Source organism: Lissotriton vulgaris, chromosome 2_1, assembly GCF_964263255.1.
Source record: "Lissotriton vulgaris chromosome 2_1, aLisVul1.2, whole genome shotgun sequence".
In the NCBI taxonomy this organism is placed as follows: Eukaryota; Metazoa; Chordata; class Amphibia; order Caudata; family Salamandridae; genus Lissotriton; species Lissotriton vulgaris.
The window spans coordinates 646,412,131-646,438,886 of record NC_141687.1 but is presented as its reverse complement, the minus strand read 5'-3'; the positions used below and the strand labels follow the sequence as shown (position 1 = coordinate 646,438,886).

The 26,756-nt window shown below is 46.8% G+C and overlaps 1 protein-coding gene across 1 annotated transcript in view; it reads left to right on the top strand.

Annotated features, from left to right (window-relative positions):
* VPS13C (vacuolar protein sorting 13 homolog C) overlaps nucleotides 1-26,756 on the top strand; it is a 2,437,235-nt gene that overhangs the window by 2,086,674 nt on the left and 323,805 nt on the right. The window contains exon 78 of the mRNA XM_086955811.1: nucleotides 23,032-23,195. Coding sequence (XP_086811937.1) covers nucleotides 23,032-23,195 — 164 coding nt within the window. The remainder of the gene's footprint in view (nucleotides 1-23,031; nucleotides 23,196-26,756) is intronic.

Here is a 26,756-nt window from a genome sequence, read left to right as displayed (position 1 = left end):
ACGGAGGAAGGAGACCAACACCGGCGAGGCCACAGAGGAGGCGAGAGGCGCGGCCCCAGGACTGCGAGGTACAGCGTTAATTCCACCAGCTGTTTCCTCTTCCCGTGTGGGCCGCGCCCCCACCCAGTGCCCACCTCCACCAAGGTCCTCATAACCTCTCGCGGCCCCCGCTTTGCGGGGGCCGCTCGGCAAGAGGTCTTACTGTGTGTCCAGCACTTTGGCAGAAAACCGCTACAGGAGTAGCCCTTCACCCTTCACGCTTACTCTGCCCACGGAGGAAGGAGACCAACACCGGCGAGGCCGCAGAGGAGGCGAGAGGCGCGGCCCCGGGACTGCGAGGTACAGCGTTAATTTCACCAGCTGTTTCCTCTTCCCGTTTGGGCCGCGCCCCCTCCCAGTGCCCCGCCTCCTCCCACCTCTTACTGTCTTAAGCAAGGACGCCAACACGCATCGCGGGACGCGCACGGGTCGACGCCCGGGCAAAGCCCGGGCCAAGGGCGGGCCCGTTTAAGCCCGTTCAAGCCTGGGCAAGTCTGGTCTGGGCCAACTCTCTTTCATCTTCATCTGCCCATTGATAATTACATCTTATATTGGGTGCACTTCACCATCACATCGACTATTTATCAACCCACGTGCGCTACAGTGCCAATATGACTACCAGGGCCATGAGGAACAAGACGGCTCAAGGAGTGGGTCAAGTAACTGGTCCAATTGATCAATTCATTACAAAAGCTAATGATGCTATCAACCAGGGGATTGTATTGCTTGAAAGACGTGTTTCCCAGGACCTTGCTGCAGCACGAAGATCCTCTATGGGCCTTCTGGCTTTAGCCAAAACACCTATCCACCAGGAAACTAACGTCCCATTACTGCAAGAAATTCGCGCAGAACTTCACACTATCCCAATGAGCGTCGACTTATCTGTCACTCATCTCTCTCTAGGGGAAGCCTCTATGGATGATTTGGAGAAAACACCTACTCTGGTGATTAGCCCCACTCAAACCGCACCGTTAACTTTGACAGAGCCGCAACCTTTGATAGTGCCGCCATCATTAGTAGTAGCTTCCCCCACAGAAACTGAGAAGGTGCCTAGGGAGGGTGCCATTCCCAAACAAGATAGCACAAGGCCAATACCCAAGACTAAGCAGCACTGCCCACCGAAGCGTACCAGGTCTAAAAAATCCCCTTGTACCAACCTCCAAAATAACACAAGACATTCATTGCCTGCTAACATGGATGACTCCTCTGTTCTGGCCGCATCGTTGGATGAGGCCCATAGGGGTCATGACACTGCTAATACTAACCATCCTGAGCTTAACGCACAACTGTTTGACTTAATCAAGGACCTTATAAAATCCCAACTACTCCCAATAGAGCGATCTTTAAACAATATCGAGAAGCAGATTGCCAGATTAATCAACCACACTAGCCATCTTAAACCACCTACCACCACCCTAGTTCCACTAGTCCCTACGACTGTCAATCATGTCAAGGCAGTCACTGTACAGAAACCTGCGCCCCAACTCACAATACATAAAACCCCCCTACCCACAGGAAAAAACCCCAAAACCCCAACCATTACACAAGCGATTCCTACAGATACTAAGGGCACCACCAAACAAGTACATGGAAAGCCAGTAACAACTGCTGACCCCACTAGAACGAATTCAAAGCCCCCTTTGCCTAAACCCTCGGCTACTCAACAGGCTGCTGATGCACCCAGCAAACCAGTTAGTTCAAAGAGGCCAGTCCATCTTCCCCCAGAGGCAAGCCCCTATACTGTGATTCTCACGGGGGTACCAGAACTGGAAGAACATATGAGTGAATCCACCTGGTCACTAAAAAATAAAGTTATGCAGTGGCTCCAGATTAATAGACCCCTTCCTTCACATTGTAAAAGTAGACTCTCCATGGTACGAAGAGTCCCTTGGATTGGGGAAACAAGGAAAAGAATAAAGGGGGACTGTATTATTATCAATTTTGATAACCCAGAGACAGTCAGTTACATATGTTCCTGGTCAACCTTGGAGAGAAAGGGAAGCATAGACACTAATCGTTTGTCCTTCTTCTATCCACCGAGGTTTCCCCGTGAACAAGATTTCCCTCCAAGTTGGGACCAATCCCCAGGCTGGAGCTGGACTCAAGTTGAAATGCGTAACAGGAGGAGGGACTGGGATCATTATCCTTGGAACCCAAGAAGAGATCAACCAAATGCAGAGGGGTGGAGAGGGGCTCCAACTAGTAACTATTTTTCAACCCTAGAAATGGTTGATTGACCATTAAACAACCAATTACTTTCTAACAACAAGCTTATTCCTGATAGCCTTGGGATATCTCCAAGGAAACATGGGAAACTTGCTCCAGCTCAACCCATTGTGGATTCCTCCAATATGGCCCCTCTGGGTCGGGAAGTGCACAAACTGATGACTCTCAGGCTCCCCTTTTACCCTCAACCTCTGACCTGAATCTTCCACACTGCTCTTCAACGCATCCTGTTGACGATCAATATATATCAATTCTATCTTGGAACATAGCTGGTCTTTCAAATAAAATAAAGGACCCAACCTTCCTGAACTACATAAATACCTTTGACATCTTAGCGTTCCAGGAATGTTGGGACCTGACACCTATAAACCTGGACGGCTATAGCACACACTTCACCCCATCCATCCAGTCATGCAGAGGTAGGTCCTCGGGAGGTCTTTGCTTGTACGTTTCAAACAAACTAAACGTATCATTAGAACGTGTTGACCTCCCTCCAACTGATTTCAGCTCAAAGTCCTTTGGTCGCTTACTACAGGCCTTTAAAATGTCCGGGAAAGAGGCAGTCAGTTCTCTCATTATAAATCTATATAACAGCGTACAGAGAGATGACCAATCAAAATTTATAGAGTTTCTTTCCAAACTCATAAAGAAGGGTATGGGAGGGTCCTGCTTAGACAGACGCTTGATCATACTAGGTGATTATAATTGTCATCTATGCCCATATAGTGGAACCAGGGTTTGTGATCAAAGAGCCCCAAATGGTGAACATACTACCCATTTTGAACATTCAACCATGGGATCCCAACTGAACAATCTATTACATGAATGGGATCTGGGCTTTTTCAACGATTTAACAGTGCCCCCGACCGACTTTTTACCCACATTTCATGGAAGGGGATCGCTCACGACAATAGATTTTTTTCCTCTTGTCTCACAGTCATCATGGCGACGCCCTAGAATTCAACAGAGAGGAGCTGGTTCTGAGCGATCACTACCCCATCAGTGTCAAAATATATTCCCCCTCCAGTGATACTAAGTCCAGGAGCAATATAGAAAATCTTTTCTCACATACCATTTCTCTTTCATCAAGAAACGGATACACTATAAAATGGGCTAAAATTGACACCTCAAAATTTCTTGAAAATCTGATCAAAACTGTCCCTGATCTTTTTCGGACTTGCTTAGAATACCCTGCCAACCCACAAGAAATCATTCTCGCCTTTGACCAAATCGCTTCCCAAATTAGAACAAGCATTAGAAATGCAATAGGTCTCGCAGCATTAGAGTTAGTGCTTTTAGAATTGTTTATGGGTTTTTTTGTAAATCTTTAGCATGAGGTTGAGGGTGAGTGAGGGTGAGTGAGGGTGAGGGGTTGAGGGTGAGTGAGGGTGAGGCTGAGGGGTTGAGGGTGAGGGTGAGTGAGGGTGAGTGAGGGGTTGAGGGTGAGTGAGGGGTTGAGGGTGAGTGAGGGTGAGTGAGGAGTTGAGGGTGAGTGAGGGTGAGTGAGGGGTTGAGGGTGAGTGAGGGTGAGGGGTTGAGGGTGGGTGAGGGGTTGAGGGTGGGTGAGGGTGAGGGGTTGAGGGTGAGTGAGGGTGAGGGTGAGTGAGGGGTTGAGGGTGAGGGTGAGTGAGGGTGAGGGTGAGTGAGGGTGAGGGTGAGTGAGGGTGAGTGAGGGGTTGAGGGTGAGTGAGGGTGAGTGAGGGGTTGAGGGTGAGTGAGGGTGAGTGAGGGGTTGAGGGTGAGTGAGGGTGAGTGAGGGGTTGAGGGTGAGTGAGGGTGAGGGGTTGAGGGTGGGTGAGGGGTTGAGGGTGAGTGAGGGTGAGTGAGGGGTTGAGGGTGAGTGAGGGTGAGTGAGGGGTTGAGGGTGAGTGAGGGTGAGGGGTTGAGGGTGGGTGAGGGGTTGAGGGTGGGTGAGGGTGAGGGGTTGAGGGTGAGTGAGGGTGAGGGTGAGTGAGGGTGAGTGAGGGGTTGAGGGTGAGTGAGGGTGAGTGAGGGTGAGTGAGGGTGAGTGAGGGGTTGAGGGTGAGTGAGGGTGAGTGAGGGGTTGAGGGTGAGTGAGGGTGAGTGAGGGGTTGAGGGTGAGTGAGGGTGAGTGAGGGGTTGAGGGTGAGTGAGGGTGAGGGGTTGAGGGTGGGTGAGGGGTTGAGGGTGGGTGAGGGTGAGGGGTTGAGGGTGAGTGAGGGTGAGTGAGGGTGAGTGAGGGTGAGTGAGGGTGAGTGAGGGTGAGTGAGGGGTTGAGGGTGAGTGAGGGGTTGAGGGTGAGTGAGGGTGAGTGAGGGGTTGAGGGTGAGTGAGGGTGAGTGAGGGGTTGAGGGTGAGTGAGGGTGAGGGGTTGAGGGTGGGTGAGGGGTTGAGGGTGAGTGAGGGCGAGTGAGGGGTTGAGGGTGAGTGAGGGTGAGTGAGGGGTTGAGGGTGAGTGAGGGTGAGGGGTTGAGGGTGAGTGAGGGTGAGTGAGGGGTTGAGGGTGAGTGAGGGTGAGTGAGGGGTTGAGGGTGAGTGAGGGTGAGGGGTTGAGGGTGGGTGAGGGGTTGAGGGTGGGTGAGGGTGGGTGAGGGTGAGGGGTTGAGGGTGAGTGAGGGTGAGGGTGAGTGAGGGTGAGTGAGGGGTTGAGGGTGAGGGTGAGTGAGGGTGAGGGTGAGTGAGGGTGAGTGAGGGTGAGTGAGGGTGAGTGAGGGGTTGAGGGTGAGTGAGGGTGAGTGAGGGGTTGAGGGTGAGTGAGGGTGAGTGAGGGGTTGATGGTGAGTGAGGGTGAGTGAGGGGTTGAGGGTGAGTGAGGGTGAGGGGTTGAGGGTGGGTGAGGGGTTGAGGGTGGGTGAGGGTGAGGGGTTGAGGGTGAGTGAGGGTGAGTGAGGGTGAGTGAGGGTGAGTGAGGGGTTGAGGGTGAGGGTGAGTGAGGGTGAGGGTGAGTGAGAGTGAGTGAGGGTGAGTGAGGGTGAGTGAGGGTGGGTGAGGGTGGGTGAGGGTGGGTGAGGGTGAGTGTGGGTGAGTGTGGGTGAGGGATTGAGGGTGAGGGGTAACAGTAAATCATTCATTCCTCACACACAAATAGAGGACATTCCGTTTAACGATCCTTCCAACAATCTATTCACCTGGAGCATTTTTACAAGACGACTCCTGAGAAGAAAGCTGCCGGAACAAATGAACGGCTGTGGACTGTCATTGAGAGACTCCCTTTTCCGCGTTGGTTTTTGTTTGGTCCAGATGGTTACGTGAGCGTCATCATGTGGCCATTATCATCAGCGTGGCAACAGTCGGTAAACTGAAGGGGTGAGCTCAACCTGTATGCTTTTTATGCCAGGCCCACCCCGCCAGTACCCACTCTAAGTTCCTGGTTGTGACGTCACGCAGCACAGGATGCGCAGTGCAGCGATTGGGTTTTAGGCGTGGAAAGTGGGCGGGACTTCGGGTTGTCACCGTAGACGTCAGCGGTTTTTGCGGAAGTGTATGATGATGGCGATGGAGTTAGGCAGACAGCAGCAGGAAGGTGCATTTGGCTCGTTACCTGTCGACCCACTTTCCCGGTTCACGTGCCCAGTCTGCCTGGAGGTCTTCGAGAACCCCGTGAGAGTCAAGTGCGGACATGTGTGAGTGTGACACCCGTGGACCGAAGCTCGAAAAGGACATAATGTGTCAGGGAAGCAAATTGGAAAACTGGCAGGGCCAGTGAGTGGGTCAGCGAGTCACTAATAGGAAAATTATAGGCCGCCGGAGGGTGAGGGTGGTGGGAGGAGGCCCCACATTGAAAATATGCGCGAGCTGCGGTTGTTCAGTGAAAAGTAAAGTAGCTCTGAGTCTTCACTGAGTAGCATATAGTCGAATGGACTGCAACGCTGCAGGAGAATGGAGTTGGTTGGAAGAGGGGAACGGTCACGACTTTAGATTGCAACTAGCAGTGTCGTAGGCAGGGTATCTGGGCCAGTGATTAAGTTGCCAGCCTAATACATTTCTGAAAATGGGGAAATCAGACGAATGTGGCGAGTAGTGCGGGTGTTGGAAAACTAATTGGGGATTCCGTAAATTGGTTACAGCAGAAAGGAGACTCAGTCTTGAAGGGCATCTCCGTGAGCAACGGAGCCGATGAAATTGGCAATAAGAACAAGCAAGACGGAGGGAAGAGAGGGGAGGGGGGAGGAGAAATGCGACACGGCGCGAGGGGAGGGGGGAGGAGAAATGCGACACGGCGGGAGGGGGCGGAGCGGGTAAAACACGACGGACGTGCACGCGCCCGTGACTTTTAAGGTCAATGCGCATGCGCATAAGCTTAATGCGCATGCGCATTGACCTTAAAAGTCACGGGCACTGCAAGGAATCGCCACGATTCCTTGCAGTGTAGATAAAGAGTGGATAACTCGCAATACTCTCGCCTTGCTCGATGCGCATGCGCATCGACAGGCGAGACCTAAAAAACTGGACCAGAACCAACAACAAAAGCAATGTTTCTAAGAGCCGTGGTTGGTTTGACCACGAGTGTTCAAACACTCATAACATCCTGAAGGCCACCCTTAACAAAACTCCAAAAAACCAGGCGGAAATTAGATCCGCCTGTGCCGCTTATAAACAGGCAATTAAGAACAGAAAAAAGGAACTGAAAACTGCGGCCTGGGAAGCTCTGTTGAAAGCTAGCACCTTAAGAGACAATACGGCCTTCTGGAGGGAGGTCAACGCCCCCTTTTTTAGCGACAGGTCAACAGACCGCATAGAAATTGCCATCACGGAAGAAGTTTGGATAAATCACTTTACCGAACTGTACAAACTAGATGACCGGATTGAACCACTTAATCTTGTAACTCAACCAATGGAGAGTAATGAATCGCAAATCAACAACTCGGAGCCGTTCCCACTATCCATCTACTTTAATTACTCAGAAGTGGAACTGGCCATCCTTGAAAGTTCTAATGCCAAAGCGCCCGGCCCAGATGGAATCCCTATAGACCTATTTAAAGACAACATTCAACTATGGGCACCTATTCTTACAAACGTCCTCAACTCCTATGCCCGCAAAGGATTCTCTGCAACATGGCAACATGGCAAGAAGCGATCATAATACCCATCTTCAAAAAAGGTGAAAGAACGGACCCAAAATGTTATAGACCAATTTCCTTATTGGACTCCATGATGAAGGTGGCCGGGAGAGTCCTGTTGAACCAATTACAAACATGGGCACAGGAAAATAACATTTTGTCTAAATTTCAATATGGGTTCGTTTCTGGTCTCGGGACTGTGGAACAATGCTTAAATCTAGCTATGATCATCGACAAATACGTGTTGGCAAAAAGAGGCAATATATACATGACTTTTGTGGACTTAAGCTCTGCTTTTGATTTCCTCAACCACAGCTTACTCTGGTCTACCCTCATTAATATGGGCGTTGACCCTAACATCTTAGCTTTCATAAAAGAGCTCTATCAAGGAGCAGGGGCCAAGGTTCGCTACGGAAAGGATGGAGCCTGCACGAGCAAGTTCCCTATCAAAAAGGGGGTCAGGCAGGGCTGTATCCTTGCCCCCTTTCTTTTTAATTTGTACATTAACAGCGTCGCCGACTGCCTGGCCAACCTAGATGTTGACTATCCAAAAATAAATGGCCTTGCGGTTCCAATACTTTTATACGCGGACGACGCCGTTATCATGTCCAGGACCCAATTAGGGCTTCAAAAAGCGTTGACTGCCTTTTCTACCTTTATGGGCTCGAGAGGCCTTAAGATCAATGTAAGTAAAACCTTCACAATGTGTTGCAGTAACAAAAAGAACACCTCTTGCAATACGTTCATTGATGCAACCAAGATCAGCCTCACAAAAACCTTCACTTACCTGGGTATACTTTTTAGCAGCACAGGCACATGGAAGAATGCCGTACACACCCGAAATTTGGCTTTTATCAGACAAATTGGAGCCCTGAAGAAATTTGCTACTAAACTAGGTGGGAAACCGGTTAGGATTTTGTTGGACATATTTGCTGCCAAATGCGTCTCTACCGCAACATACGGAGCAGGTATCTGGGGCCTGGCGGACTGTGGAGAGATTCAAACCAGCGAGAATGCATTTTTAAGATTTCTGCTGGCTGTTCCTCGATCCATTTCAACCACAGTCTGCCATAATGAGCTAGCACGTGTATACATCTCGGACACCATCAAAATCGCACCAATTCTGCTATGGCATAAAGTATGGTCCTCGGAAAAAACGGTGTTAAACCAGGATGTAATTAAGGATTGTATGGCCTTAACTAACTCAAGAAAAATACCCTGGCTCGCCTATGTACAGAAATTTCTAACCTCACTGGATCTAGCCGATATGTATATTAACCCCACAATGTGTAAAACGATTTCTAAAAAGGACCTCAAGGCTCGCTGTTTAGGCTTACTCTCAGACAGACGTTCTTATCTTGAAGGTAACAAACTATCGATTGCCAATCACAACCTGCTGGCATCCCATCTTACCTCTCTCCGATTATTACAACCTATACGAGAATGTTGCTAACAAGGATGAGGACGGATTGTTTCTTCCGTCTACTAACATTTCCCACCATAAATGACTGGTCGACTACCCCGGTGGTCTGTCCTTGTGACAATGTTTCCAAGCAATCCAACATTCACGTTATTTTATTCTGCAAATTTTATGACTGGGGTAGAAGGAAACATCTTCTCCCACTTTTTAAACTCTGGGGCTTAAGACAGTGCATGCCAGCCTTACTCAAGCTATACATGCTCGAAGATGAACTTACAATCATTGCAGCTACTAGCTTTTTGAAATTCGCAGTAAGGTGTAGAGCGTCTATGAACTAACTGTCTTCTGTTCCCCGTCAGCCATAATTTGCACCAACTCAATTTTTAAACCTTTATTTGTATGTTGTATGTTTTTTTATTGAAATTCGTACTCATTTTTATGCTGTATCACATGTGCTTATATGATTTTCCTCGTAAAAATCGATTAAAGCTTTATTTGACTTGACTTGACTTGAGTATTTTCTGGTAGGAGATATACCATGTTAGTGTATAGTGTGTTCTAATAAATACAAAGTCTTTTTAGGCTCACCTGGTGTGGTTCTTTCTTACGTGTAAGCTTGCTGACTGATTATAGTGGCAAATGCACCCACTTTACACCCTCCTGAACTAACCTTAGCTGCTCTCCACAGCTACCCCTTGGGAGCTTGGGTTTTCAGGGACCTAAACACTATCACTAAGGGTTGCCTGGACTCAGTGCACAGTGCCTCACCATAGGTGACCACTATATACTGAGCCAACCTCCTACACTCCTGTGGACTTTTTTATTGCCCACAAGCACCACCCTGACCCCACAGACCCGGATGGTCTCCTCTCCCACCAAACACATCGCAGTCTCCTAGTGCAAGTCGCTACAGCTTCTATTGATGTGGATGGTCTGCCTCATGCTCCACTTGACAGAGATTCCAGGAGACAGGACTCTTGTGGAAAGCATATTTTCTCCCCCACCAGTGCTTCTTTACGTTCCGTTAACACATCTTACATCCTCTGACATTTTTCTCCTGCCTTATGGGATTCGTTTGCACGGCTGTTGCCATTTTCCCTGGATGCTAATTGGAACGATCTAGCCAGTTGATTTCGTATGGACAGCAGGGTGATAAACTAATCATTCAGTTCCTCACTCAAGAGATCTTTTTCAATGATATGTATTTCTTGAATTAGATCGTTTACTGTGTTACCTGCTCTTCAGGACACTTGGGGTACGCATGTTGCCACTCTTTTTACTAGTTTGCTGTCCTATCTGGGATCCTTGGGGAAGGTTGTTTACAGTTTGTTGAGATGCCACTACTGGTGCATTGTTGGTCTCTCCTGATTTTCTCAGCGAGCATCCTTTATGTTAAAAGATTTCCCACTGCAGCAGTGCAACGTCTGGTAGGGTCTCTACTCGGCAACCCATGTCCTGGGCCTGACAAGTGAGTTCTGATGGGATCTCTTTTTCTCTTGTGCACCGATTTTCTTTTGGCAACCTTTCTTCAGCATGTTATAGAGTGTTATTGCCTCTATTCTGTTTTCATCTTACCTTTCTTCAGCATATTATAGAGTGTTATTGCCTCTATTCTGTTTTCATCCTGCCGATCTCCTTTATTGGTGGTCTATTCCACAATCTGTATCTGTGTGGTTGTGCATGAGAGTCTCAAATTCTCTCTCTTTCTATTTACGACCAGCCTCTTGTCCTTGTTCTGACTCTTTCTGTCAGGTCCGGAGTACAATTTTTGCAAACATGCAACATAGATTTTCTTACTGCCTCTAATTTGCATGGCATCAAGGTGTTTAAATTTCTGAAGGATACATCTGCCTATGGATTCCTCACCTTTTGAATTACTCATTCCATAGCATTCCATGGAATAACCCCTTGCACAGCATTCCATAGAAACTTTTCTCCATTGCTCTCCCACATCGACGAGGACGTCCCAATGCGACTCTGCGTGATGTCATCAGAGCCATAAGAAGACCTCATCGGCATGCTAATGTTAGTTCCCTCTTTTTTCCATGCTGTCGACTTGTAACGTTTTTTTCCAGGGCTCTCCATTTCTGGGGTTTCATTGTTGCAGGTACTTCCTGTGTTTGTAGTAGTGACATGGCTGCTCAGAAGAAGTCTGGTTCCAAGCCATGCAGGGAGTGTGGGGGTCATATGTCCGTCACTGACCCCATGAGGATTGCCTTTAGTGCCTCTTTTCAGTCCACAATTTCAAGGGGTGTTCGTCATGCAGGTGCATGAATCCAAAGGCCCTGAAACAAAGGGAGGCAAAACTGTTCATGGCCACGGCGAAAGACCAAAAAAAGAGGCTAGAAAAGGACGAGATATAAGTCCAAGTCGCCAACTCTGCCTACCTCAAAGTCGTTGGGTAAACACAAAAAGAAACAATGTCATGGTTCCAGACATCGTCTGTCTAAGGATAAATCACCGAAGTTGGGGTCCCCAGTACTCCAGCGTCACAGAAAGAATGAGGTCTCTCCTTCCCCTTCGCCTCAGGTGACTCTGGTACACTCTCCGGCTACGAGAGTTTATTCAGCGCCCAGAGAAGTGATGCGTTCGCTTCTGGCCTCTCCATCCCCCGCTCCAGTGTCTCCTGTGCTCCTACCGGAGCCAGTCTTACAGCCTCCTTGAGCTGTTTCTGATCCGGTGGTACAGGATCTGTACCCACTCTTTCTGGCTCCAGGTATGGATCCTTCGCATTTCTTGAATGCGATGTTCAGCATGTTTGTAAGGGCGGTTAGTCCTGCTGGTGCACCTGTTTGACCCCATGGGATCACTTGCATACATCTTTGTAAGTTTGCCACCTCATTTTGCACAAGTGCCATTTATGCCTATTACCCTGGGAAGTTGGCCTCTCCCAATGCATAGGCTCTCGACGTCGGTACAATTCCTGGAGGGAAGAGTGCAATTGGAGTCCTCTCCGGCACCAACTGACTTCGGTCCGCCACCGACTCAACCTCACCCAGCTCCTTCTGCTAATCCTGTGGAACCTCCATTGACGCCGGCCCCGAAGACACAACCAACCACATCTGGGGCCACAATGCCAGGATGAGATCTAGAAGGGAGGCACAAAGGCTGCTGGGGGAGGAAGAATTTCAGGAGCAGCAGGAAGAGGCTAAATAAGGGGAGATTATTGATCCTATACAGGGAATTGAAGGACTGCAGGAGGCTAGTGGTTTGGATACATCCCTGGAGTGGGAGCGCTCATCTCCGAAAGGCCTTCAATCACAGCAAGTTTCCTCCTACTATTCTATCATAAGAAAGGCGTCTTATCTACTGTACTTGCCATTACCTACTGCAGAGATAAAGTCAAATATTTTAACAGAGGTGCTTCATTCTCCATCTTCTGTGTTGAAGCTTCTACTTCCATTTAATGAGGCTTTGACCGAGCCCGTTTGGAGGTATGGCAGAAGCCAGTGGCTGCCCCTGCTGTGTCCACACTGGTTGCAAGGAGGTGCAAGGTGGTGCCTGGGGATCCAGCTTTCCTTTCCACACCCCCATCTACTGAGAGCTTAGTAGTCCAGGCATCATGTTCTACTAAGCAGACCACAGGCTCTTTTCCATCCATGCCTGGACATGGGGAATCTATGAGGATGAAGCAATCGGCTAAAAAGGTGTTTTCTTCAGCCAGTATAGCTTTAAAATCCACAAATGTGACGGGTCTTCTAGGTCTATGTATTCACGCTCTGATGGATTCTGCAAAGTAATTGATCCTCAAGCTTCCGGGGGACATTCAGGGCCATTATGCAGAGGTTCTATCAGACACACACACTGCAGCCCGTCAAATCATACAATCAGGGCTTGATACAGCGGACTCTGTTGCTAAGGTTATGGGTTCCTCAGTGGGAACTAGGAGACACGTCTGGCTAAGGGGGTGTGGGTTTTCATCGGATGTGCAGGCGACCCTTTTGGACTTGCCATTTGATGGCTCTAGTCTCTTTGGTACCAAAGCGGACTCAGTGCTATAGCTCTTGAAAGATAGTAAAGACACAGCTAGATCATTGAGTCTACAGTCCCAGCCCAGTGGTTTTGGGAACCACAGATTTCGAGGGTTTGGCAAGTCTCCTTCCTTTCGGACCAGGCAACAGAAGCAACACAGCAGCAACAGGCTAATGCGCTGTATAGATCGTACAGAGGAAAACGTAGAGGCCACCTGTGAGGCACCGCTGGGCAGCATGCCTCCACCTCCTCTCCTGTTCCCCCAATTGGATCCGCAGGTAAGCAGCTTTAGATCCCCCATCTTAGAGTATGTTGGCCCTGTGGGAGGTCGGGTGTCCAATTTTCTGTGAAATTGGAGTTCTGATGGATACATCTGCCAGTGGATTCCTCACCTTGTGAATATCCACTGCGCCAGCAGCATTCAGAATTAAAAAAAAATTTGTAGCTCTCCACACCGACGAGAACGACGTCACAGAATCATGACTCCGCTTGCAACTCAGCTGACGTCACTGGAGCCATAAGAGAGCCTTGTCAGCGTGAGTTCTAATTTTTTCCGCGCCGTCCAGGCTAACGGTTTTTCTTGGACTCTCCGTAGGTTCACTTTAGTCCCTTGCCACTTTGCCACTGGATTCAAGCAAGCCGGGCTGAAGACGGCTGGAATGCCAGAAATCGGTCCTCGGAAGCTTGTTTCCGGTCCAGGGAAGGCATGGCTTGGCAGTTCGGGCTGGACTGTTCCCATGAGGCACAGGGTCAGACTGATTTGCATATAGCCATGTCTGAACTGGGGGTGGCAGAGTGGGCTAAAGAGCAGTGATGGTTTAAACCCAGATCGTTTGACTGGGTGTGAGTGTTTGATTGATTCAGATGCTCCGTCCATCAACACCCCCTTTTGTACCGCTTTTGGCCGCCATAAGTGTGGCAGAGTATGCTCAGACGTGAGTCCCTTGCTCACTTTGCCACTGGATTCAAGCAAGCCGGGCTGAAGACGGCTGGAATGCCAGAAACTGGTCCTCTGAAGCTTGTTTCCAGTCCAGGGAAGACATGGCTTGGCAGTTCGGGCTGGACTGTTCCCATGAGGCACAGGGTCAGACTGATTTGCATATAGCCATGTCCGAACTGGGGTGGAAGAGTGGGCTAAAGAACGGTGATGGATTAAACCCAGATCTTTTGACTGGGTGTGAGTGTTTCATTGATTCAGATGCTCCGTCCATCACCACCCCCTTTTGTACCGCTTTTGGCCGCCATGAGTGTGGCAGGGTATGCTCAGACATGAGTCCCTTGCTCACTTTGCCACTGGATTTAAGCAAGCCGGGCTGAAGACGGCTGGAATGCCAGAAACCGCTCTTCGGAAGCTTGTTTCCGGTCCAGGGAAGACATGGCTTGACAGTTCGGGCTGGACTGTTCCCATGAGGCACAGGGTCAGACTGATTTGCATATAGCCATGTCTGAACTGGGGCGGCAGAGTAGGCTAAAGAACGGTGATGGATTAAACTCAGATCTTTTGACTGGGTGTGAGTGTTTGATTGATTCAGATGCTCCGTCCAACACCGCCCCCTTTTGTACCGCTTTTGGCCGCCATGAGTGTTGCAGTGTATGCTCAGACGTGAGTCCCTTGCTCACTTTGCCACTGGATTCAAGCAAGCCGGGCTGAAGACGGCTGGAATGCCAGAAACCGGTCCTCGGAAGCTTGTTTCCGGACCAGGGAAGACATGGCTTGGCAGTTCGGGCTGGACTGTTCCCATGAGGCACAGGGTCAGACTGATTTGCATATAGCCATGTCTGAACTGGGGTGGCAGAGTGGGCTAAAGAACGGTGATGGATTAAACCCAGATCTTTTGACTGGGTGTGAGTGTTTCATTGATTCAGATGCTCCGTCCATCACCACCCACTTTTGTACCGCTTTTGGCCGCCATGAGTGTGGCAGGGTATGCTCAGACTTGAGTCCCTTGCTCACTTTGCCACTGGATTCAAGCAAGCCGGGCTGAAGACGGCTGAAATGCCAGAAACCGGTCCTCGGAAGCTTGTTTCCGATCCAGGGAAGACATGGCTTGGCAGTTCGGGCTGGACTGTTCCCATGAGGCACAGGGTCAGACTGATTTGCATATAGCCATGTCTGAACTGGGGTGGCAGAGTGGGCTAAAGAACGGTGATGGATTAAGCCCAGATCTTTTGACTGGGTGTGAGTGTTTGATTGATTCAGATGCTCCTTCCATCACCACCCCCTTTTGTACCGCTTTTGGCCGCCATGAGTGTGGCAGGATATATGCTCAGGCGTGAGTCCCTTGCTCACTTTGCCACTGGATTCAAGCAAGCCGGGCTGAAGACTGCTGGAATGCCAGAAACCGGTCCTCGGAAGCTTGTTTCCGGTCCAGGGAAGACATGGCTTGGCAGTTCGGGCTGGACTGTTCCCATGAGGCACAGGGTCAGACTGATTTGCATATAGCCATGTCTGAACTGGGGTGGCAGAGTGGGCTAAACAATGGTGATGGATTATACCCAGAACTTTTGACTGGGTGTGAGTGTTTGATTGATTCAGATGCTCCGTCCATCACCACTCCCTTTTGTACCGCTTTTGGCCGCCATGAGTGTGGCAGGGTATGCTCAGACGTGAGTCCCTTGCTCACTTTGCCACTGGATTCAAGCAAGCCGGGCTGAAGACGGCTGGAATGCCAGAAACCGGTCCTCGGAAGTTTGTTTCCGGTCCAGGGAAGACATGGCTTGGCAGTTCGGGCTGGACTGTTCCCATGAGGCACAGGGTCAGACTGATTTGCATATAGCCATGTCTGAACTGGGGTGGCAGAGTGGGCTAAAGAACGGTGATGGATTAAACCCAGATCTTTTGACTGGGTGTGAGTGTTTGATTGATTCAGATCGTCCGTCCATCACCACCCCCTTTTGTACCGACTTCGCTTTTGCAGCCGGGTAATGTTTGAAGCTGCTGCTTCTTGGAGCTCGAGGATTTTCGCATTGGAGAGTCAACAAGCCTTGGCAGCCACACATGGTGCACAGGGATGAAGTTCCAGCAGCTCCAGGAGGGATTGCAGTCTTTAAAGTTGCATAGAAGGCAGGGCAGGCCTCAGGAGAACTCCAAACCACGACCCGTGTTATAGAGCCCTGAAGAGTATTTGGGACAACAGGATCCACAGACCAGTCGTCGACTTTGAGGTGCCTGCGGTTGCAGGGGAGTGAATCCTCTACTCCAAGGGAAATTCCTTCCAGCTATGCCTGATGCACATATGGTCCTTGTGGCTCTAAAGGATGCACTGACACGGATGTTGCAGGAGACGAAGTTGCAGTAGGAGACTTTCTACCAGGAGCAGTCTTGTCTTTGTCTCCGGCAGAGCCCAACAGCAGAGTCCTGTGTCCAGGAGCAGAAGAGTCTTTTGTAGTATACTGAAGATGAGTCTTGCAGTGGAATACTTGTCCAGAAGAATCTAGGGTCCCACCCTCAGGGGAGGCCTTACATAACCCGGTATGGGGGTTGTACAGCTTCTGCGGTGTCCAACCAATCGGGGAGGGCAAATGACGCTACTCTGATGGTCTGACCAGTCAGATGCTTTCAGGGAGCCTGCTTATCTTGCATTGAAGATGGCAGAATCAAGTAGCCACCTGGTGGAGCCGTAGGCATCTCCCTCGGGAAGATGCTGGAGAGGGGGGTGATCACTCCCCTGTCCTTTGCTTAGTTTTACACCACAGTGGGAGAAAAGGGTTCCTGAACTGGGGTAAGCCGGTTTATGCAAGGAGGACACCAAATGTGCCCTTCGAATCAGTCTGGTGGCACTCTGAAGGACCCCCACCCTCGCCCAGAGACACCTTATTCTCTGTTCAGGAAAACCTTTCATCTGCCTCCCCCTGCTTGAGTTAGGCTCACCAGCTGGTGGGGAGAACAGTATCTGGGGTTGGCGGCAGCACTGCCTTGCATGCAGGCCCTGCAAGGCTACACAGTTAATCAGGGGCGTCCTCTAAGTAGCCCCACCCCCCCAGTACATTGTACTATGCAACTAACACTGGAATCAGTGTAGTTGCATGATTCCAACATGTTTGATATCAAACATGACCAGTTTCGGTGACGCCATTATGTAGCTGGACATCTTTAGTTTGTCAGTGCCCACTACATGCCTTAAAATGGCTTCCACGCATTTACAAAGCGAGAGAACTGAGTCTGGGGTTTGTAGGAGTGTCTCTGCAAATACAGGGGCACCCTCACACTTAAAACCATGCACCCTGCCCTGGGCTGAACGGCCTACTTTAGGGGTGACATATAGGGTTTGAGAGCAGTGATCAGGATATAAGATAAACTGTATATCTGAAGTGAAAGGTGCCTACACCATTTCACGTCGGCTGCAATTGCAGACCAGCAGACAGTGTTTGCATGGGCTTCCATGGGTTGCATAATACATGCTGCAGCCCATGGAAGAGCCCTGTTGTACCAATGCCCTGGGTACCTTAGTACCATATACTAGTGACTTACAGGGGTACACCAGTATACCAATTATGTACAAAGTACGTAAGTACAAGTTCATACAGGGTGTATCACCAATAGGTGTACACCATATACTGGGCCAGCCTCCTACACTACAAATGTCAGGTACTCTGAGTCTATGGTATGGGGCCACTATCTTATGGCTGATGTTAACTTTCTGATCAACCCCCCCAACTCCACCTCATCTAGCATTTAGGGTAATCCTAGTTCGGGTCTCAAACATCGGTGCAGTGCTCCCCCCCCCCTCACAAGCAGAGTTGTGTGCACTGTTTTCATTCTTAAATCTCTCACTAATGTGGGGCCCTCTAGTAGCCCTTGCTGGGCCTCCATGTATTTCAGTTGCTGTCTCCCTCTTGGTGTGACAAGACATGCTGGCCTCAATTGTGCTTGTGCTCTGCTTCAAACCTTGAAGGAGACACTGGCCCATGGGAAAAAGTCCAGAGGCAACACCAGTGCAGCAGCTGGAGCACACAGTGAGTTGGCTGAAGATTGTAGTGTTGGCAGCACCGTGGGAAAACCTCCCGGTTTTAGGACTCTGGTGCTGTGGTCCATTTGGGCAAAAGTCATGAACCAGCAGGATTAATCAGGTAATCTACCGGGGACGCTTCGGCAGTGAAGCAGAACTGCCACTTCACCTCCGAGACTGGAGTGCACCGGTCATGTTCTTGTGAGTCTCTGGTGGACTGCCTCCCATCTCCAAAATCAGCCACTTTTGTACATACTAGCAATCAGCTTCTCGTGTGAGGTTGACACTCTCATTCCCTCTACTCTCTGGCAGGTCATCTCCATGCATCCCAGGCAAGGGAGAATGTTTTTCCTTCAGATCATACTGCAAGTGATGTCCCTTCAGCTATGGGACATTGTCTGTCTTGCAGACATCAGACCAAGTTGTGCAGGACTTTTCAGGTTACTCTGTGGAGCCCCCCCTCCTTGGTGGGAGAGAACTTGGAACTGTAATAGCTCACCCTTTGATACAACTACTGCAAAACGGAGATGTGTATTCTCGGTCTCCACTTTCAGAGCTTGTTTGGGTTGGTTCCCGAGTCTTATGTCCCTCTCAAGCTGACTTCCAGGCTCAGCCTTTGTCTGAAGTGATGCTCCTCTCTGCATGATCGTCTCCAGACTAAAGTACTCCTAACAGAGGCACAAAGAGTTCTGAGCATTTTCCACCTGGCCATCAACAGCCACACCGAGAGTGATCAGGTCCAGAGATAAAAGGCTGCTCTTGTCTAAAGGGCCCTTCACCTGCTGAACGGACTTCAGTCCTACCCTACACTAAATGGCTGTTCTTCAGAAAGAATAATCGGCAGTTCTTTCCAGCAATATGACCTCGCTGATCGATACATCGAACCCCCGATTACTCACCTTTGAATACTCCCCAAAATACTCCCCACGTGCCAGACTGGATCTGGGAACGTTTATCCAGCTGTGCTCCTGCACATATTTGTTGGGATATTAGGAAAAAACATCTGGGATTACCTTGTTAGAGTGTAACTCTACACATGTGGATGAGTAGCCCACCACTCCTGAAATGCAAATAAAAAGGTCTGGCCATGACTGTATGATCACTGCAACCCAATAAGCTACCACCATTGCTGAACATGTGGGTACCCATGACAGGAATGGTACTCTGCTGTCATTAAAGAGAGTGCGTTTGGTGCGGGTCCCCAGGCCCGGACCTGCACACATGCCAGATTGCATGAGGCTGGGGCCAAATAATTAGAAAAACAGTACACAGTTGAGCACTCTGGGCAGGGAACACAGTTGTACACCATGCAGGGGATATTCCAATCACGCCATCATGCAGCATAAATATGTATATTTTATAAGCACCAGAACCAGTTGAAAAAGATTAGTCAGGCTGGGGGTATGCTGATAGGCTGAAAGTGAAACGACTAAGGTTTCAGATTCAAGTGAATGAATTTTGCACACAAAAATAAAGTGGGGCATTATTAGCTAATGTTAATGGATAAATGATAGTCTTGATGACTGATACAAATTCGCTTCTCAGGTTTTTTTTTTCCTACCATTTAGTAGTGTGTAGTGTGCAATGGGATAATGCCGTTTAATATGCATGTTATTATTTATAAAGGTGAGGCTACATTTCTAAATAAAACAAAATACCTCCAACCAAGTCCCCATCATAGCATTTGCCACTTTGCTCGAGTACTCTACGTGAAGCGTGGTTCTAATCATTTGGACTTTAACACCAAAAAGAGGGTCCTAGGGGAGGTTAAACGACCAAAACCGCTATGCCCCCTAACTGAACAATTACACCAACAAAGAATAGCAGTGAGTCAAAGGACTAACTAAATTATGTATCTGACAGAAAACAACAAATGTGTTGGCAAACAAGTAAGGAATCTTGTGAAGTAAAACCACTCAACGTGAAGGAGTTCCCATCAGTCCACCATCTAGACCGCCCTTCATCATCTGGGTTCTCTTACACACCAAGAGTACTGGTACCCACAACAGACCGGCAGATGCTATGAACCTAATCTGAGGTGTACCAGAAACACAAAACTCAGATGTGAACAAAGTGTGTCTTACAGGGAACTGAGTAACAGTGCTAAATAAAGTGAAAGTGGTTAAGTGGAAAGTAAAAAGAAATGCTCTAAAATTGGATAGTGATGGGGGAAAAAAACTTTTAATTTGCACCCCCTCACTCCCAAATCAATAAAAACAGTGCAAGTAGTAGTATAACAAATGACTACCAATGAGAATGTTAGGTCGACATGTTTCTGCAGTCACTCGGAGCCATACAGTCTCCTGCTGCTTCTTCAGGACCATTAGTGCTACTGCTATATATAAAAATGAAAAGATATCACCTGAAAAGTACGATATACACTCATCCTCCTGACTTTAGATCACAGTATTCAGCAGGAGAAATTGCAGATACATAAAAAGAAAGACCAAAGAAAGCACAGTTAATAGTCATAACAACGTGCATGGATCATGAAACAAGTATATCATGAACAACATGCTGGCTCATAAGTCCCAGCCATCTATGGACAGTATAGTCTGCCATATGTTTTTCATGTTTCTCACTCACCCATTAAATGAAAGGGAACAGCTCCACCTCACCTGGCATCAGCTCAGTTACTGGATGCACCGCTCAATAGTAAAAGGAAAAAGATCTATTTTGGTATGGGGGAATTATCCCTCTGACTACCGTAAGTCACCGGTGCTTCGCGTACCACATCAGGCGCTGCATTCTCTCACACATAAGGTCATCTACACATTGTCAGCGAACGCCAGCCTTGTTGGTAAAATATTGCTGGCTTTATTAAGTATGTCACTGATTTAGGCGTCACACCATCTACACTGGCTCCGTAGATAGCCACCCTCGGGTAATGCGCAAGCATTCAAAAACGCGCCTGTGCACCTTTCACGGAACCATAATTGGAATAGTTAGCAAGTATAACTCTTAGGTTTGCATCTAGTTGGTTAAATGCCACTCGTCTAGGTATTCCTGTTTAAGTTATATGCTGTTGTTCTGAATAAATCACCTCTTAACGCAGGGCCGATTTAAAAAAACCTCTCATAGTCGGGGTTATAGCCTCGGTCTATTATTAAATTGCCCCAAATTCAGACAGCACACTGTGTACTGGCATTGTAGTAGACCGAGGCTATAACCCCGACTATGAGAGTTTTTTTAAAATCGGCCCGGCGTTAAGAGGTGATTTATTCAGAACAACAGCATATAACTTAGACAGGAATACCTAGACGAGTGGCATTTAACAAACTAGATGCAAACATAAGAGTTATACTTGCTAACTATTCCAATTATAGTTCCGTGAAAGGTGCACAGGCGCGTTTTTGAATGCTTGCGCATTACCCGAGGGTGGCTATCTATGGAGCCAGTGTAGATGGTGTGACGCCTAAATCAGTGACATACTTAACGAAGCCAGCAATAATTTACCAACAAGGCTGGCGTTCGCTGACAATGTGTAGATGACCTTATGTGTGAGAGAATGCAGCGCCTGATGTGGTACGCGAAGAACCGGTGACTTATGGTAGTCAGAGGGATAATTCTCCCATACCAAAATAGATCTTTTTCCTTTTACTATAGAGCGGTACACCCAGTACCTGAGCTGGTGCCAGGTGAGGTGGGGCTGTTCCCTTCCATTTAATGGGTGAGTGAGAAACATGAAAAACATATGGCAGACTATACTGTCCATAGATGGCTGGGACTTATGAGCCAGCATGTTGTTCATGATATAATTGTTTCATGATCCATGCACGTTGTTATGACTATTAACTGTGCTTTCTTTGGTCTTTCTTTTTATGTATCTGCAATTTCTCCTGCTGAATACTGTGATCTAAAGTCAGGAGGATGAGTGTATATCGTACTTTTCAGGTGATATCTTTTCATTTTTATATATAGCAGTAGAACTAATGGTCCTGAAGAAGCAGCAGGAGACCGTATGGCTCCGAGTGACTGCAGAAACATGTCGACCTACAATTCTCATTGGTAGTCATTTGTTATACTACTACTTGCACTGTTTTTATTGATTTGGGAGTGAGGGGGTGCATATTAAAGTTTTTTTCCCCTCCATCACTATCCAATTTTAGGCATTTTTTTACTTTCCACTTAACCACTTTCACTTTATTTAGCACTGCTACTCAGTTCCCTGTAAGACACACTTTGTTCACATCTGAGTTTTGTGTTTCTGGTACACCCCAGATTAGGTTCATATCATCTGCCGGTCTGTTGTGGGTACCAGTACTCTTGGTGTGTAATAGAACCCAGATGATGAAGGGCGGTCTCGATGGTGGACTGATGGGAACTCCTTCACATTGAGTGGTTTTCCTTCACAAGATTCCTTTCTTGCTTGCCAACACATTTGTTGTTTTCTGTCAGATACATAATTTAGTTAGTCCTTTGACTCACTGCTATTCTTTGTTGGTGTAATCTAATCGTTTGGAATCATTAAAATAATGGTTTCCCTCAATAGAACCAATCTTCCCTTGGTGATTCGTGGGCCCTGTAAAACCTATGTTGTTGAAGACATATATTTGTAAATCCACCAGACTAACGATATACATTTAAAATAGGTCACCAACACCTTTCTTGAGTTATAAACCTTTCAGGTACTATCAGAGTCTCCATCCATCCACCCATTCGTGTTTTTGCAACAACACAAAAGGATTTTCTTCTGTGACCCTTATTTCTTATTAACGACTATTTGTGTGGGAAGGTAACATATAATTTCTTTACAGAGTAAAAGCTTCTGCCTGGCCTGACAGATAAATAGTTTGTAAAGGAAATGCCTCAGTTATCTCACGACGCAAAGTATGTGTATTTAAAGTAAAAAACAGAAAGCCAGAAGCGTCTATCTATAGCAAACTTTGGATTGTAGGGTTAGGAAAGTATTGAAACCATTCGGAGTTTTTAGGAAACATCTTTCCTAAATCCTTCCCTTAACACGTTCTGTGAAAATGGGGAGACTGGTGCCATTTACTCCAGAAACTTGCTCTAAGTGCATCTACATGCATAGGGTGGGAAGTAAATGTAACTTACGAAGCCCTTCCTCGAGAGTTCCTTTCCGACAGCTACAACGCTTGAATTTGCTAGAATGACTGTCAAAGATTCCAGCGCTGCGAAAGATTGCCAGAACTATGAATCTCTCTGGTTGCATAGAATTCCTTGAATCTCACTCACTATTCAATAAAACAACAAATAGATTATTGTGATATATTACGGCAAGATGCAACTAATTGCTCTATATCAAGATTTAATGGAGATCTGACATTTATATTACATTTATATTTCTGAATTTGATTTTCTGTCCTAAGGAAGAGGATAGTAGCATTGTTTGTTCATAATGACTAGAGCAAATGCTTGACGTGTTCTATCTGATATACAGGGGGTGCAGCAGGCGTCGTGTCCCGCATCACTGGTTCTGTTGGAAAAGGATTGGCTGCAATGACCATGGATAAAGAGTACCAGCAAAAACGCAGAGAAGAAATGGGTCGGCAGCCGAAGGACTTTGGCGACAGCCTGGCAAAAGGTGGAAAGGGTTTTTTGCGGGTATGTATTTCCACACTTTGAACATGTTACATGCTAAATATTTAAAGGTCTCCTAATGAAAATGTGCTACTTTGTTGACATGGTAAAAACAGAGCCTTATTTCTATATTGTACCAAGAAATATATTAAATGGTACTGTTTTAAAGCATTCAATTTGCATAATCAATCGTTGGTTTTCCCTCCCACAGCTTCTTTTTATTAATTCAGATCCCAAGTCTCAGACTGGAGCTAGAATTTCCCCCAGCTATCAGTGCGCTGGGGACATTTTTAAGTGGTTGGGCAAAAGATCCATCATGAATTGCTAGGAGCCAACGTGAGCCAGTTTATATTTCCGACGGGGGAGTGGGAGGATTGCAGAATTTATTAGTACAGTATCAGTGACACTTGTTGCAAGACCTACAAAATGCCGAACTTTAAATGTTTTTCAAGAGTACCCATTTTTATAATGCGTAGAGAGGTAGCCTGCGTTGGCGCAGTAGGTGCAGTGACGCCTGGGGCTAAGAGGCCTCAGGGCCCGCTAAATCCTAATTATTGATGTTTTTGACAGTTCAGAGTTGCCAGGGACCGATTTCCTTTCTTGTACTTGGGCCCATGGCGCACTAGCTGCTACTAAATGCTTGCAGAGAAGTGATACCCGGTACGTCATGTGTAGAGTAGTAGAATTCACTTCTCAGGGTACAAATAGACACTTGGCACACATCCTGTTGTCTTTTGGAGACGAGAGAGGAACCACACACAATATGGAATTCAGGGGAGATGTTGTCAATTACAAAAAAGGCGGATAACTTTCGCTACCACATTGGTAGATAAACAGCACTGCAGCATCGTTATTAAACAAGCATTGGCATAGCCAATAGGTCTCACCTTTGGGACCTTGTAAGTGCTGTTTAGCCATGGAACAGCTGATGTTGTTGCACCAAGGATATTGCACTGCATAACTAAATACTTATAAGGTTCCAAAGGCGAGACCTATTGGCTATGCCAATGCTTGTTTTAAAATGCATTTACATAAGCAAGAGATGGCCAATGTGGTGGACCCAAAAAACTCTAGTCTAAGTAAAAATGATGTAAAATAAATATTTAGGCAAATGTGCACTTTTACATTGTTAAAAAGAGCATAAGAAATGAATTTCCGTAAAGTGGTTGCACATTGTATCAGAAGCATAAATGTTTTTACATTGTTCTAAAACCGTGCTCTCTAAAGTGTGTGTGCAAATCCTGAGCAGCACCAGGGCCATTACAATAGACCCATAGCAGAATTTCTATTGCAATACAAAAAGGCACTTGTCTAGCATCATTAAACAGTCATACAAAGGAAAATGTAAAACAATGTGTATAAAACATTATAATTTGGAATTTAAAAAGGTCCTAAAATGGTATCTTTAACATTTTAAAATGTCACAGATAAAACACTAATCAGGACCCATTATAAGAGGCATAAAACAGAGGAATTACCAGGGCTAAAGGGTCAACTTTAAAATGGCGAATACTTAAAAAAAAGGGTTTTTTGTTGGGAATCAGGGATTCGTTCAGGCGCTCCGCTTATTGTACGCAAATCAGTATAGTTCAACAAAAATGAACGGATATGGTGCAAACTAGGCAAGGGGATAAGCTCTATAACCCCTTGTTAGGGTGTAGGAAAAACCCACACACATCTTTAAAATGGCACTGTGAGTACACCACATTGTAAATAAAAACCGTGAAACAGAAAACACAATGGGTGGGTGAGTGTCATATTTCAATAACCTGTAAACCTCTATACAGTGTCTAGATCCCAAATTCCTGCATAGCTGGCGGAGCCAACGGGTCCTTGCGCTTTTATATCCTTGGCAGAAAAATATCACATGATATTCTGTCTCCTCTAAGTTATTACAGGCTGGGCAGCCCAAAACAGGTGAGTTCGCCCTCTTACAATATTACCATCGTATAATACCTACTTTCAACTGGGTTGCCTCTATTGTTTGAAGGTGCCAACCACGATTGAGAATGGTATATGTTTTTCGTCGCAATATCACAATTTTATAGTGCATACTTTTAACTAAATAGCCTCCAGGTGTTCATAAAGGACCAGAAATCAGAGCTCTGGTGCTGAAGCTGAAGGCCTCACAGTGCCTGCCAGTGGGTTAGGATGTTCAGAATACACGTCATACAGTCCTTGCCCTCTCTGAAGACCATAGAAAACAATGGCCATGTATTCCAGCTACAACTGTGATTCAGGGCAAATGTCTGTGAAAGTTGTCAAAATATTGAGCTAAAGTAAAAGAATCTGCAGTGTTTATGTGTAAGTGGGTGCGTTGGGTGTTTGAAGTGGAGATGTGAGAATGTGTATTCAGGAGAGAATGAAAAGTGGGTGCTAAAGTGGAAAGAGATGAGATGTAAGATATGCAGAAGGACGAAATGAAAAGGGACTACATGTTTAACATTGAGTGAACATAACAGATGTGAGAGACTAAGACACTCTGAATACAGGTACTCCTTCCACAGGCCTCAGTACTATTTACTTCACAGTCTCATAATTTCAGATTTTAACATTTTAATTATCAAATATTTTCAATAACATGATTATTATTCTTCGGATACTATCAACAGCTAAGAACCACTGACAAATCCAATAGTCCCGGCAGGTTTTAGGTGTTCATCAGTTGTTTTGTTATATATCTTGATTCAATAGCACAAAGAGCAGCGAGAAAGCAACTATGCACACTATGGGAATCTTTAGGTTACATGTTTAAGCCACAACCATTTTTGAGCCTACACGCCCCACTTTTTTCATCCCATCTGAAGCCTTGTCTGCACATATTTCTGTATGACTGCCGGCAGCCTGCAGCAGTGGGTACTTCTTCAATCCTTATTAGAGCATTTTCTTCTTAAGTCAGTTCTGCACGCGCAGTGCAAGACACTGGGCAAGCACGCAGTTTAAGGGGCCTGAAGTTGTAAACAATCTGCACACAGTAGTAGCCGTTGAACTTATTTAGTGCAATAGGATATTAGCCAGTAGTCAATATGTTTAAATATGTTAAGACTACATATGCACAATTTCTTTAAACACCACCTTGCTTTGTCACAAAATTCTATGTTAATAATGCTTTAAAATGCACTATTTGGTACTCTTTTTTTTCATACTTTTCTCTGGGATAGTTCCCCCAAACCCACTTTTTGTCACTCGGGCTCAGTCTCTTTGCTCGCATGCTACTTTAAACTCCTACACAACTTTTACGCCATTCAATTTTTAAATGTTACCAGCCGCCACTGGCATCTAGATGCTCTGATGCCATCAGACAGCTCTAGTTTTGGTGAACTACACGAGCAGGGGTAATCACATAATTATCAGTAAATCAGAGTCAAGTATTTTGAAATTACTCTGCTTACTTTGGCGTACTGAATATTCTGCCCAGGCTTATCAATGAGATGCAATTTCCCAAAAATCCAGTGAAATTATGCAAAATGCAAAAAGAGCATTTTCGTGCTGTATTTTAGTGTATAATGCATCTTTGTGTCAATCTTGAACGCACATACGTACTATTCTCGAAAAAAAAGTGCAAAACATGCAAATGCTGCTCAT